The 16313-nt window shown below is 37.2% G+C and overlaps 1 protein-coding gene across 1 annotated transcript in view; it reads right to left on the reverse strand.

The window, feature by feature from the left end:
- Positions 1 to 211: 211 nt before the first annotated feature.
- The window catches only part of LOC140246584 (transcriptional adapter 2-beta-like), a 51177-nt gene continuing 35075 nt past the window's right edge, over positions 212 to 16313 (reverse strand). The window contains exons 13-16 of the mRNA XM_072325928.1: positions 14381 to 14412; positions 4976 to 5049; positions 3710 to 3772; positions 212 to 2203 (exon numbers count right to left, since the gene is read on the reverse strand). Coding sequence (XP_072182029.1) covers positions 2081 to 2203; positions 3710 to 3772; positions 4976 to 5049; positions 14381 to 14412 — 292 coding nt within the window. The 3' untranslated portion in view covers positions 212 to 2080. The remainder of the gene's footprint in view (positions 2204 to 3709; positions 3773 to 4975; positions 5050 to 14380; positions 14413 to 16313) is intronic.

Consider the following 16313-nt stretch of genomic DNA (forward strand, 5'->3'; position numbering starts at 1 on the left):
TCATTAATTTCATAAATCGAGTGTGGGGTGATTAGGACTTGCATCTCAAATTTTGGTGAAAATCACTATTTGGGATTAACTGTCGGATAATTAGTTGAGTGATGTCCTGTCCAAATTCTAATGTTCTATCCAAAAAATGAAGCCAACACAGCATGACAAAGGAAAGGCAATCCCATTTATTACAGTGCTTTGGCTGCCATGGTTTTTTTTTTGCTCTCCTAAGCATTTGACATTTTTGAGATACGAGGTTTTGTTGCTCCAACAGTGATATATATAACTGTTTGTTTCCGTTACAGAATTTGCAGATGCCTCTTTATTGCAATGTTTATCATTGATCTTCAATTGGCAATACATTCTAGAAAACTTAAGTTCCTGTTTTCTCTAAAATGGGCATTTTTTGAATTAATTTTCATTTGATACAATGAATTGAACTATTACAATCTAATCTTTGTCTTTCCAATATAAGATATACAGTGAAATTCAGGGGTGCCAATTAACCCGTTGAGAACGGACCGATTTTGTTACAACACACATTTTAAATAGACACCTGCCCGAGTATACTCGAGCCTCATCCTCAATGGGTTAATGTGGAAACGATAATGGTTATGAATTTAAAAACAGCTTCTTTTTGCTAGATTGCAGCACATCAATGGCAGACTGTCTGAAGCCCTTTCATGCACATTAACTTGTTTGTCATACCCACACAGGTCACCTATTAAATCTCTCCTTGAATTTCCCTTGATCAGACCAGAAAGAGACAAATAAGGAAGTCCCCATTCACAAGAAAGGACAGAACTCTATTTGAACATTACTATTTTGAGAGACTGGAACTATTTCTCCATGAATGCTCGATAATGGAATCTGATTTTTATTTAGCTATTCAGGATTGTAGAAATCATTAAAATGGAATCCATTTATGCTAAAGTGTCATTCTTGTCTATCATGTTTGGCCTCATACATCGAATGTCACAAAACTGAATAGAAAACATCACTGCAATACGCATTTGGGTCTGAATGTTCATGAATAGCACATGCAAATGGAGCAAACATTTCTGAAAACATTTCATTTCAATCATACTGGATATTACTAAATGATAATTATAGTGTTTCTATTTTCACACATTGACATGGAAGTACATGGCTCATAATAGAATTATATTTGGCTCAAAACTGAAATCTGTGAATGTATTGTAATGCATAAGAAAAGTGTGACTGTCACTGTTAATACTGTAAATACTTCCACTGAAACAGATCTTGTACTTTAACACAAACATCATGGATACAAAGATAAGGATAGGAAACTCAGCTTAAGGCGGGGGAACTATCAATGAATTACTGTCTTTTTATCATAGTAGCACAAGTATTTGCAAGTTTACTACCAATGCAGCAATTGAGACACCATGGTAAAATATTGGAAATACAGAAGGATAACCACAAAGTACTGTTACTGACTAAAGTAAAACACAAACTCAAGTATGCCGCTACCATTGGTAACCTGTTTGTGCAATATGTCCATGGCATTCTGAGGAGGCAGATCTGAGAGTGTTAATTCAACAACTGCCATCTTGCTGACACGTGTTGTAACTCTATGACAGTGTAAATCTTGTCAGGAAGTAAACTGCTTATGAAGAAGCTTACATATCACATAGAAAGAAGGTAACACTATGGTAATGCCACATTGATATGCTTTCTTGATTTCATCCCTGGAGCATGGATTCATTATGAGAGCACCGTTGACTTGGCCGCCCTACAAGAAGTCATGATCGAACAGCTAGACGACACAATATGTAGAGCAGCAGAATCGCACAAATGCCATTTATGTAGATTACCTACAAGCAGTCATGATTTTGCAATAACGTTCAAGGAATATGAAGGGATATGATAGTTAAAGAGGAGAGACGATGTTCAATAAATAGTAATGCTTCACAAATATGTTTTTGTTTTTTTTTCACACAGTGAAAAAGGATATGGCTGGTGTTCTCTTCCCTTTCTTAGGTCCCGATACAAAAAGAGGCAAGGTTCTGAGAGGAGGAGACAGATGCTAGGATGGGATTGGGGGAAAGGCTCGCTTCACCAGCCCTCAACTAGCCTTTATCCAGCCGTTGCGCATGAGAAAGTTCGCGATGCGCTTGCGGTGCGACTTGTCAAGGTTGCTGGGGTAACGTGTCTTGGGAGGAATGCCTTGTTTGCGCAAGTAGTGGTCCTGCATTGGAAGATGGATTTCAAAGTCGTGAGTGTTAGTGAGGGTATGTATGTATATTTCTTTCTTACTGTTTACTGACATTAAAAAAAAAAAATTGTATGACAATCGGATTGAGAATTATTGTTGATGGGGACACTTTTAAAGAGAAAGGGAATCAATGCAAACAGATAATCAATAAGACTTGTGAGAATGTTCATATTTTCAGTGCATGCTTGTGCTAGTGTACCATGGTACTTGTATATGGAAAAAAAAAAGGCTGCTTATATAAAGAGATGACATTAAGCAGATTCAGACATTTTCACAAAAATGGATTAATCATGATTGTTAGAATTTATACTTAAAAACTTGTTTAACTTACAACTTTGAATTCACACACTATACAAATTTTGGCCATCACTTCAACAATACATACTTCACCACAGAAGTAGAAGCCTGCAATACAGGCACATTAAAAGACACCCAGAAACTTTCTACTGCAATGCCTAGCAAAACAGCACTACTGAAATGTCCTCAAAAACACTTCACCTTAAAAACAAACTAGGTAAGCTTCTGTCAGAGTTGTCGTAATTGGTCTTGTTATTTCAGTTTCTGCTCTTGCCTAGCGGCCTCTGCATGAATTTTTAAAACTTGTGACAGCATTAAACAGTTGCCATAAATGCAAGTCGGCTGAAAGGATATGTGATCCCTCTCATTTCATGTGGGCATATTTGATTGGCAATCAGAGAAATGCATGAATACATCAGAGTGCTGTGGTAATCCCTGGGCAAGCCATCAATTTCACATTTGCCTCAAGTGTCGGAACGTCAGCATCACATTTCCCCCACTGTTTTCTCATTGCATTAACTTTGCCTTTAAACATTATCTCTCTCAAATTGTTTGGAGTGAAGAAAGAAACAGAATTATGGCACTCATATCTTTTTCATTTTGTTTCCTCTTGAGTATAGGATAACCTCACTTGTACCTCAAGCATCAAGGTGAATTTGGCACATGTAAATATTCAGTTTTATCATCATTCTAATCCATTTCTCTAACAATGCCCTGAAGTCTAATTTGACTGTTATAGAACTAGAGCTAAGATTTATCACACAGTTTTGGTTTCTCAGTGAATGCTTCCTTGGGGGTTGATGAGAATTCATCTGAATGTGTTAGAAGAAAATTTCAAGTGCCTCCATACTGCTAGCCAGTAACTAATCATTAGGAAAAATACACCAACTCAGGATCACATACTCATGCATCTTAATATAATGGTTGATAGGAGGAATGTAGGAGAGACAGAATCCTATGTTTTAATATTTCTTGTGGCTTCTTATTTCAATAGTATCTCATATAATCATAAAATGTCGCTGTTGTTGTTGTTTTCATTTTATCTACTATATTTTTTTTTCTCCCAAACTTATTTTGCAGAGTAATAGGTGTGGAAATGATGAAATGAAAAGCTTCTATGTAAAGATTCAGACAAAAAGAATACATGGAAATCAAAGACAAACAAAGACATGTCAAGTTTACCTTGATGATAAGGGTCTTCATAGTGACATACTTTGCAGGTTTCATCTTCAGAGACGAGCACAGCTGAAGAGGAAAGATTCATGGATATGACAGAACGTCAAACGCAGGGCCCATCAAACGAGTGAAACATGCCATCAATACATCAGCCATTGCCATAGCAGACTTCTGAAATATTCTGGGCTATCTTTGGAAACGTTGGAGTGAAACATATCACCCAGGTTTCAACAATAGATGCATATTCTTGTATGCATGACTTCTGGTAAAACCATAGCATAGATCTATTTCATAGTCAGATCAGACAATGTGTGTACAAAATATTTCTACAGTGTTTGATACCCCCTCAAAATTCATTGCCATAGCTTCCAGTCCAGCATAGTCACGTGGGCTATATGTTTTCTTCTTTGCACCGGAAGAGTGCAATGATGTGAAAAGATCAGACTTCATAGAGATTTAATCTTCTTTACAAAATTTATATATCCTCTCTATGGCCATAAAAATGTTTGTTTGAATACATTACATATAAAGAACAGGACTATTGAAGACAAATTTTTGGTTCATTACACTGTACAAGCAATAGAATACTGGTTGTATTTATGTGACTGAACACACAGCACACACCGTCTCAGAGACTCCAACTCTCCCGTTTTCGACGGGAGATCTCCCGCCGAAAACCCATTTTTGCAAAATCTCCTGTTCTCCCGCTTGAGATTTAATTTCTCCCGCCCTGGCTCTGTGTCTCCCGTTGGAAAGGATTTCTTACGTATTGCTATTGTATGTTGAAAAAATAAGCCTTAGATAGCACCAGACAGCATCTAGAACCCTAGGAACTTCGTGCTTCGCACACATCAACTTGGAGTCTCCCGTTTGCTAGGGGTTTCAGGCGGGAGAATCTCCAGATCAGAAGGTGCTTTGGGTTGGAGTCTCTGCCGTCTACCAGTACTAACTGATACCCACTGGGGCAGATAATCTTTCTGATTCTAAGCATGTTATCAAATCAATACTGGACAAAAATGAATTAGTTCAATAAGGAGCATTCATAGCAACTGCATTCTCACTATGGAAGAATCTTCCTTCTTTCAATGGAATCTGCTAACATTAATCTTCCTTCTTTCAATGGAATCTGCTAACATTTTCATAAAGGGCTGAGCACTTTATTTTGTGTGCCAAACTTATGTGATATAATGCACTTCTGTCTCACAAAATTGAACATTAATTTTAAAACGTCTACTGCTGTAAAGTGAGTAGATGGGTCTACTGCTATCTCACCTTCTTCTCTCGCTCTGACAAACAGCTGAAACCTTGGGAGGATCTGAGGGCATGGAATTCATCTTCTACTATATCTACACATGGGGAGAGAGAGGGAGAAAAAAATCTTGTGTTACATGATATCAAATTATAACCAGACCAATGATCACTGAATAGAGGAAGCTGATACAAAAATCTCCATAGTTTTCCCCCTGCAGACTCAACAAAGCTATATTTACAATGCTGCAGTTGTTGTGCTAGTATATCGCCGGGGTCAAATCTTTTCAGATCGAGGAATCATCGATAGATGCTAAGGACGTTTCTAGTGATGTTGTCCCCATGAATGCATCTTTTCATCTCTCAGAGACGTTTTCACCCCACATCACGGTCGAATGAACAAGTTTTCCCTTTCCTGATGCTTTCATCACGGCAGAATCACATTTTATGACTCATATGGTTTGGTTTTTTCTTTTCCATCTCCCCCCCCCCCCCCTTGTCTCCATATTCTTTATCGACCTCATTAACAGTATGGAAATACAAAAAAAAAAAAAAACCTGCAAAGAGTGTTTACACTGTTGTAGGATTCCATAACTACTTGCATCAATCAACAGAGGCAGGAGGAAAACTCATATAGAAGTGACTTTCATTTGCAAAATCTTTGCAAAATCACTAATGGTACAACATGCTGAAAACATAGAGCTCTCCATAAAAAAAAAAAAAAAAAACATAAAAAAAATCATATACACTGAAATAAAACAGAGCCACAAGACTGTCACCAACAAGCATTTACTTGATATAATATGTGCAATAACATGGGAAAATATGAAATTATGAACCAAAGCAAAAAGCAAAAATACAAACCCTGTATGATCAAGCTAATCCTTCCAATCAAATTTCATACAAACAAACAAACAAACAAACAAACACACTTTGCAAAGCCATCAATCTAACACCATGCTGTAATGACAGATTAAGTTGCACACCAAATGCAGAAGTGACACAATAGAGCTCACAAGGACATCAAAATATCAGTTTTTGCTAGTCTACAAGGGCACCATCAGTTGCTGGTGGAATAAAGCACAGTCAAACACGACAAAGATGAAAAAAAAATCCACTTTCTCTGATGGGAACACAAAGGGGAATATATCAGGTTACGCCATCAGCTTTAAACATTGTTTTTAGGTCATTCATATTTACAATGGAGGATGGTGGATACACTGTAGTAAATAACACGCCTCGCACTGACTGTCATCCTGTGGTTGGTTCATACCAGTTTTCGCTGATTTCCCTCGGTCCAGCTATGACCGCAATTTTGTTTCCATAGCAACAACGGCCTAGTATGAATACTCATGAGATACTCTAACAGCGTATAAATAGTAGCTAGGTGTGTCCTCTGGGTCTCAAATGGTACCGAAGGGGCCGGGCAGCCTCCACAAACTTCTTAACTATTTCCTATGACACACAGAAAACAGTGTACAGAAATCTGAATCGAACAAGGAGGCTCCTTGATGTGCCCCCCCCCCCAAAAAAAAAAAAATGGAACAACGAATTTAAGCAAAAACCTTGCAAAAACAACTATTCAAAGCCCTAGTATGACAATAGAGAACATAAACTACAAGAACATTGTATCTCCATGTCTGCTTCCAAAGTCACTGTAAATATTTGTTGCTAAGTTGCTGAGAATATCATCGCACCTTTTGATTAATCGAGGTTGAATAAGCCAGATATACCTTGCATCATATAACTTGTGAGTGAGTCTCTCTTTATACAAATTATGAAGGCAAAACAGCTATCACTACAAACTGGTAGTTATCAGCACCCAGAAAAGATCTTTATACTGTTTCCCTAACTGTTAATACATCTTCATTCTTCTCAGTTACATCGGCCAAACAGAATTTCTTGATACACAGCTGCCAGTCACCCCCATATTTGTTTTGTAAACAGCCCCTATTTCGTCACTGGAAGGGTATTCTGTGTTACTGACAAGTTCATACATACTATCTGACAAAATCGCTGGCATATTTTTTCAGCTACTCATTCCTGTCAACAAAATCTTATTTACATTGCAAAGCAGTCACCTCTTGTATGGCAAAGTCCATGTAACAAGAACTAAACACATTGGGCAAATCACATTTCAAGGACCTGTTCACACTTTTCTTACTCTAGCTGCATTCAGATGTTCCGTAAAGACAGTGAGCTATGAATGATTACATCAGTATTTACACCACTTATTTTGGGAACAGAAACAAAAACAAACACTGTATGCTCTCATGAACAATAGAGCTTTTCAATGAAACGAAAGAGACTTATATATGATCATAAGCGAATATCCTCAGCACAATATTAACATGAAATATGAACTTAGGACAACTAGGAGAACTTGGAACAACAGAAATGTATTTAAAGAATGTATCAGTGAGCATTTATATGCATGTGTGTGTGTGTGTGTGTGTGTGTGTGTGCGTACACACGCACTGGTGTGTATAAGTGTGTCCATGAATGAAGGACAACAAACGAAAAATTTGAGAGGGATGGAATAAGGAAGTGTTGAAAAGGAGGAGATTCAAATGAGAAGACACAAATAACTAAAGAAAATAGAAACAGAGAGAGCAAAGATATGAGATGGTCAGAAAAGGAATGACAATAAGAACCAAGGAGCCCGAGAGAAAATTGGTCAGCAGGAGAGAGAGGAGAAAAAGGTAGGGAATCAAAGAAAGCTGATTGCAAGTTACCCATGATTTCTTCTCCTCTTCCTTCGTCTTTCTCCTCTGATGGAGAATAAAGGGAACAGTGGCGAAGGAGGCAGAGGGGGTGAAAGTTTAAAAGGGTATGCATGTAGAATTGAAAGGTAGAGGGAGGGGAGGGGTGAGGGGGAAAAAAGGAGAGAGGGGAAAGTGGGTATGTGATTCATTAGAGAGGGAGAGAACTAAGAAGGTAGGCAGTACACGAGCCCGAGATGTCAAATCTCCACCACATACATCACAGATTTGGCTCTTTACGCCTGACAAAGGCGGGGGATACAGCGGCTGCTGCCGCTGCTGCCTTTTCTGGCTGGGCAAAGCCAGCGAAGGAGAAAGTCTCGGACCCATTTCCCTACATTACCCCAATTTTCTGCCATTTGCTTGTCAAATCAGACAGCTGAAATGCCCGTGTTTGAAACCCGCCCAGCACTTTGAAAGGGCACAGTTCCATTATTCAAATGGGAGAAGAATGGCAGCCCCATACAGAAATGCACTTGCAGGCACATTTTGTCCGCTACATTTCTCTATGAAATCCTACTATAAAATCTATGACCACCAAGAGAAGAAAATGTCACTATAGGGCCAACTGAACTGCAATGAACCTTGACAAAGCAATTTTCCACAGGAAAAAAACAACAACTAAATTTACCCTCAGTACAGACTTTATGGCCCGAATTCACGAAGGTGGTACAAATGAAACCATGGTTTAAACCATGGACAAAAACTGTGGAGTGCCAAGTGTCGCACGGTATATTTCGTTACGAAATTGGTCATTTCGTCGACAAAATGACCGTTTCGTTAACGAAATTATCATTTCGTGGACGAAGTGTTCATTTAGTTACCAAACGTTGTCATTTCGTTACGAAATAATCATTTCATTGACGAAATGACTGATTTCGTAACGAAATATTCCATGCGACACTTGGCGCTCCATAGATTTTGTCCATGGTTTAAACCATGGTTTCATTTGTACCACCTTCGTGAATTCGGGCTTATGTGTCATAGATCTCATTGCAAATTTTAGATCCATGTATAAACATGTATTTTGTTTTATATTTGCAACTGTCAAAAACATGCCATCTGAATTCTCAGCCAGCATCTGTGAAATATCTAGTGGATACACAAAGTGATTAGCATCAGGAGGTTTCTGATAGGGTTATGTACTCTAAGGTCATTAAGTTATCCTTATGCTGATTGCATATTACACAATGACACATATTCATATTGATTGACTGAGCCCTCAATATTATAATTTTATGCTATCATTTATATAATCCATATGAAATAAATGCCTATATTCTTTTAAAAATTAAACTACTACTCTTGCTTTCTCACAAACATCCAGATAATACATTTGCCTACACTGAATTCTCCTTGAAAAGCATTTTACGGATCATTTCATCAAAGAAATAAAGTCAATCAATTATAAACCTGTCATTCGTCTCTGGAATGTAGAGTATTTTCATGACTGACTTTAACTGCAATTTGCCAACTATTTCGTTTTGTTCATTGCAGTTATTGGTATTTGCTGTGGAAATTACGATATACTGGCTTTGTCTAAGAATATCGCTACAAATTCACTTTTCATCACTGCAAGAAAACTAATGTCAGTCTGTAACTCTAAAAAAAAAAAAAAGAGAAAACATTTACAATACACAAGGTTAATATGAGAATGTTTTTCACCGTGGTTTCAATATGATAATGATAAGGCTGATTCATACCAAATTGTTTTTGTTTTTGTGTATTTTCTTTAAATCATACAAAGTGAAAAGCCAGAGAATGTCAGGTAAAAGTAAATTACCATGAAGAAAGAGAATCCAAACTCATTAAGCTTGATGACATACCACATACCAACTCTGTGGCCAAGTGATTTGGGTTGATAATAGATGCAAACTGCCAGCTAGATTTCATCTGTAATGTATTACGTTTTTGCATCCAAAAGAGGTGGTCCGTGCAGATAAAGATCATGAAACCCAAGCCCATTTCATTCAAGACTTTGACTCAGTAGAAGCTTAATCACTGCCTTTCAATAGCAAGTAATGGACCAGTAAATCGAGGCTCTAAATTTCAGATGAGAGAGTAGCTCCATGGATCATTTATTCCTCAAATCTGATCATCAGTGAGAATTCTGAAAAGCGCAAGTCAAACTAATCTTACCACCAACCTTTGGTTGTTTTAAATCTCAAATAGCTTGCAACTAATGACATGAAAAGAACGCCCATTAATCTCTCCAGTTTCAACTTTCAAGATAACAACGTGTTGACATGTCACAGTGATCATGTGTTTGTGGTTTCTCTTTATTTTATCAGTAAACCTTGCTATGTCTGAAAACTAACCTCAGAAAATCTCTCAAAGAGATAAATAATACTTCTCCATGTTATCTTGATCTAGAACACTCTGATAACTGAGTGAACAATACTGCAATCATCCCAAATGTCATGGCTAGATGCTGCTGGTAAGATTGTAAGGATGGCCTAAAACAATCCCTCATTGTTTCACTATTTTCAAAGAACAAAGCTTTCCAAAAGTTCCTTTAACATCTTGATACGGGCACAGTATTTTATAGCGCACTCATATCTACTGTGCGCAGGACATACACTCTAACATGTACAACAGCTATCAAACCAAAGATTGCACACACACACACAGAAATGATAATTACAACAATAAGACATGCCAATGTGAGACTTGCAATAAGCTAGACAAAAAGAAATGGCAATTTCCGCATATAAATTCTCCGGGGGTGTTTCATTCGAACAGAGTATGCCATCGGTGTGAAAACACAATAGTAGATCTCCTCTGTGCAAACAAAACAACAGCTCTGTTGTTTTGTTTACATACTTGATGACAAAATCATGTCAGACTTAACTCAGGAAAGCGTAAAGTAAACTTTTTGAGCAGTTGCACACAATAGCTCAAGGTTTAATTCATTTGCATGTGTATACTCTAACAAGAACAAGAATTCTTTACACACCCGCATGCATACTTCTCTTTGTTGACAGACAAACACATCTACAGCAATGATGCAGACAAACAAATAAGTTAGCAAGACATTAATGCACATGACTAGAATTCACAAAATCATATTTAAACAGAGTAAGAGCACAGTTTAAAACAGTTGCAGGAACCATTTACTGAATACTAGGCAAGAAACTCATCAAACTAACCGGGTACTTGTACTTGTGGTTTCTCTGATGTCACTGATCAAGCATTCAATATGTGGAAGTTATACAGGTCTAAATCAAACATCTTCATATACTTCATATGATATTGGTGACATGTTGTCCAAGATTAATGGTGTCTGTTATAGGGAGCATAGATTTTTGAGAGGTCGATTCATGTAGCTCTTTACTTTGAGGATTAAATCAGTTTATGAAAGCATATCTGACTCTTCTTCACTGTGTTCTTCACATTGTGTTTACTGTATACGCCATATATTTCGCGAGTCTAAATTTTCGTGAATCAAGACTTCCCGACGATTTCGCGAGTGGTTGAATTCGCAATCGTGGAGTCCCGTACTGAACGGAGAAATGTGTATGCGTAAGTCACATTAATATCAGGATCAGAGTCAATATTTTTGTGTGTTTTTAATTTTGCGAACAGCAGCTGACTCGCGAAATTTGCGAAAATAAAAACCTCGTGAAATATTCGCCGTATACAGTAATTGCCACCACACACTAGATATTTGAGTGAATGAGTGTGATGAAAAATAAGAGGTTCAGACCTAATTGCTATAGAATGAAGGAAAATTATGCTCTTTATCCTGTAATTTCTAACAAGCCTTTTCCAATAAATTTCACATAAATTTCCTTCCATTGTTTACTAATCTTTTTTAAAACAAGTATGCAAATATGAATACTTATCAAGCATGCTAAACAGTTGATTAATTCAGGCCATCAGTACATTACTCTATACTAATCCTCTCTCTCTTACCATGTAAATGGAAAAATCTAATGTGGGTGAAAAGTAAGAATTGATTTAGCTGGTAGGTAATTGTATACACCAAATCCTGTCACAGGGCTGCAAAACTGAATGCAAAGAGTAAAACAGGGCAAATTTTCAGTATCACATTATACAAATGAGCCTGAAGCAATTGAGGGGCTATAGACGCAGAATGCTCTGTATAAATGGAGTACTTCTGTTCTGGCCTGCATCCCTGATCAAAATTGTCAAGTTTTCTCCAACCAGAGGCAGCTGCTCACAATCCCCATTGAGGTTCTGGCAAACTCATTTTCTATCATCTGCCTCCCAGAAATGCTTGAAATGTGTGACCCGGGGTAACCTTGCCTTTGAAACGTCTAAGCCTAACAGGCAGAGATCTCCCCATAAAGTAGGATGAGCAATGTTGTATAGAGAGGTTATGCAGAGTTAGAGGCAACCGCCAGAAGAGATAGCTGAATGAATGTCTGACACTATGCCAGCTACATACTATTATAGGTACCGGTATTTAAATGGTATTGCCCCCCCCCCCCCCCTGCCCACCCACCCACCCCGCCCCAACCAATAATTTCTCCTCCCCTCTTCTTGTCTGTATTGTTTGCAGGTGTTGTCCTATATCCCACTCCCCAGCCTTTCCTATGGCTCAGTCATGTTAACATAAACTGACTGTACATGTATCTTATCTAAACCATCATCCTTAATTTACATGCAAGCATGTAGAGAATGTATTCAGAATGCAGACTCACAGTGTCAAGTCATATCTGAACACAGATGAATAGCAATCACAACTGATTTTGGCAATAATGTTCATATTCAAGAATCTACTATTCCATGATTAAAGGCATAATTCAGAATTTGCAGATGAAACAAAAATCCAGCTTTAGTTCTTCAAAATAGTTCTAAAATGTAAATTAGGGATAGAAACAATCATTGTAAAAATTTGAATCAGTAAAATTAGTGTTAAGCATTGTAAAATAAACAAAATGTGAACAATACTTATAATAAAATTGTTCCTAGACTAAACTGTCTACAGCTATAGTTTATTGAGAAAAATAGTGATATCTCCTTATATTTCAGGCTTTACTGCAAAAATTTTTACAAGGTAGGATGTTTTGTGATACAACTGACCTACACATATGCATCAAATTTGATATCTCGAACATTTTTAAAATCACTGCTCCCAATGGTAAATAGTACCTTTAACCCAACTGTGGACTACCACATGAATACACAAATTACCAGGGAAATTTTCCAACTTGCAATGAAGAATTCAGAGTGAAACTGTATCAGGGTGATAACTTCTTGAAGAATGAAGACATGAAATATGTATGAATAGTGTACTTTACATTCAGCAATAGTGCCTGTGCTGCAGTTACACTGACAAAGTGATTGATCTGATGTTGTTACACTGTACATGGATGAGCAATCAAATGAATTACAGATCTCATGCATGAATCTTGGTATGGACTTATCATATTTGAGTCAAGTGAATCAGAATTCTGTTAATACCTCAATGGAAACAAAATGGAGCAAGATATGAGCTGAACTGGATTGCTCAAGAGTGCCCTTTTGTTTTGTTTTGTTGTTGTTGTTGTTGTTGTTGTTTTTTCACAGAAAGGAAATGTCCCATGCTCCAAACTAACATAGAAATCTAAACAAACCACAGGTCAGCAGAATGAACGGACAGAATGCCATGTTCAAGCACTGCGGAAGCTCCCACTTTTTTTTAGTGAAAGTGCCTCTCATAAATTTTAAACAACGTAAAACCTTGATTTTCCTTTTTTGATATTTGTGTTCATTTAAAAACAAACAAAATCACTCTGGTAAGGAATATGCTCACACTGACACACAAAATGTCTGGTCATTGCCCTCATGTCCTCCATCCTCTTACACTTTTTTTTTTCACTCTGAAATAAGACTACTCAAACTTGAGTCAACATAATAGTGTTGATAAAATAAAAGCTGGTGAAACCTGAACCCTTCCTACAAATGTCACTTCATTAAGTAGCACTTATCTGGCAAGTACCGACATTGCTGGGGAATGTTCTTCGAACTGCCTCCATGCAAGCGATTAAATTCTTTTCCGGGCTTGACACGCCGGGCGACATGCAAGATGATTTCAACCCACTGTCGCATGTTTGAGGTGCTACAAAAATATCTGTCACATACTTGAGTGAAGGTGTGACTTATTTTCAACACCCTCTGTATGAACACAAGCATCGGAAGAAAATCAGTGCCATTCCCTCCTAAAGGTTATTAGGAAACCAAATTTGCGTAGAGGGAGAAGTATGGAAAAATACATTTTCTACTTGAGAGATATGGATTTTGCAATTTGCGATGTTGACACACATTTAGAGTTGGCGAGTAAATGCTGAAAATTTGTTTTATCAATATCGGCCAGGGACTTTGGAGACTGCCACAGAGCTGACAATGATTGCAAAACACTGACATTTCGCTACTGAGATTTTTTTTTTTCATTTGTTCTGGATTTGATTCTGATAAGTTACATGTAATCAAACTGCAATGAAATTTAAACAGCACCACATATTTCTGAAATTGTTGAAAAGTGTAACCATTGCCTAAACCGTACTTCTCTTTTAATGAAGACTTATATTTGTGCCGTTGAAATCAGGGTTAAACAAACACACCCACACCCACAGAGGTAGTGAATGCGAGGGCACATTCATACACCATTGCAGCTTGAGGTAGATGAATAAAATGACATAAATTCCAAATAAATACTCACCTAGTTTCTCATCCTTCACATCCTCTTTTGAGCTGCAAGAAAAGAGAGACAAAATATTCACATTGATTTATTTACTGCAAAATTTGAAAATCAGTTAGTAACAATACATATGATAACATATACACAGGGGTCGCACTTAACTTTTTTTTTAACTAGCCAGGCGGACTACTTAGAATCAATTTTGACACTGAAGCAATATTTTGGCCAGCCAGACGGACTAGTAACTTCAAAATTTTATGATTTTTAGCTAGTCCGACGTGATTTTGGGTGGCCAATGGCCAGCGGACCATCGCCAATTTCGAACCCTGATACAATGTGCATTATCTAAAGTCATCTTTGAAAAGGGAGAGGAATGAAAGAAAAGCAGTAATATGAAGCTGAAAATGAACACACAAAAAAAAAATGCCTTTTACAGCTTTCCTGGCAGATTTAAGTGCTGTCTTCATTCAAGATTTGACCTGCTGTAATCACTAGCAGATATATAGATTTAAAGAAAGTGCCAATAAAGAGCAAGTAAAGACCAATACTCAATTAAAACAAACGACAGAATGACCACTGAAAAGAAGTAAAGTATAATACCATTTTTGAAAGAATAACACTTTGCAATTGGGACTGGAAAGACAATTTCATGAGTGGTTGAATTCATGACCCAAAACCATAGCCCGAGAGTGAGAAATAAGCATTACTGTGAGAGTGGATATTTTCATGTGGATAAGTTTTCGCTAAGGTGAGTTTTACATGTTATGAAATCCCAGTTTCTTTGCTCATTTTTCCACTGTTTTTAATTCCGTGGAATCAAGACATCATCTACTTGAACATAGGGCAAGTAAAAATATTTGCATGCTTTTACTTTGGTGCTAGTTTCTGGATAATGTACGAAATGCATAAAAATTTCAACACCGTAAAATATTCCACTTCTACAGTATTCTTCTCCAAAAGAACAGTCAGCGACTTCCCACTGTGGAGATGATCCTATCCACGTATTGCATTTTTATTATCAGAAGCAATATTTTCACTAGTTACTTATTTTACAAATAACAGTCAACTCATGAATTATATACCAAGATACCACGAAATGTATGGCAATGTACAATAATAGAAAATCAGTGAAAGGGACTATTAGACATTAAGATAATTAGAATATGTAATAGGACACACAAAAATATTTGCTTTATTTCAAAACATACGTCCACAATTTCATAATCATTCCAGCATGACAATTTCTATCAATCCACACCACTCTGCACTCTTTCCACTTTAATCTGACAACCCTTTCACTTGTCCTTCAGTCAGTGGAAGAGCCAAAGGTGCGTTAAAGGACAAGTCCACCTTCATATACATAAGGATTGAGAGAATGCAGCAATATCAGTAGAACATATCAGTGAAAGTTTGAGGAAAATCAATCTGTTTAAAAGTTATGAATTTTTAAAGTTTCTGCATAGTCACTGTTAGCTGAGAAGACTAGTACAATGTATGATACGTAGAATGATATAAGGAAAATATAGAGAGAATTCCACAAAATTTCATTTTTTGAAAAAAGTACACTTTCCCTTGACTTGTTACTGACGTATGTTAAGGGCAATATTCCCCCTGCCTTCTGAAAGATGCAAGTCAGGTGCTCTTTTATTATGCCAGAAAAGTGAAAATATGTTGTATTTTCTTTACATTTTCTTTATAATATCGTTCTATGCATGTGACATCACAAGCTGTAGTAGTCTTCTCATCCAGCAATGGCGGCACTGAAACTTCAAAATTCATAACTTTTGAACAGGTTGTCTGATTTTCTTCAAACTTTCATCACTGATGGTATTCTACTGATATTGCTGCATTCTCTCAGTTCTTATGTATATGAAGGTGGACTTGTCCTTTAAAAGGGGCATCAATTCTGTGAAACCAATACAGCTTTTTCCCCGCATCCAGACAGCTTTGATCA

Source organism: Diadema setosum, chromosome 1 (assembly GCF_964275005.1).
Source record: "Diadema setosum chromosome 1, eeDiaSeto1, whole genome shotgun sequence".
Taxonomy (NCBI): Eukaryota; Metazoa; Echinodermata; class Echinoidea; order Diadematoida; family Diadematidae; genus Diadema; species Diadema setosum.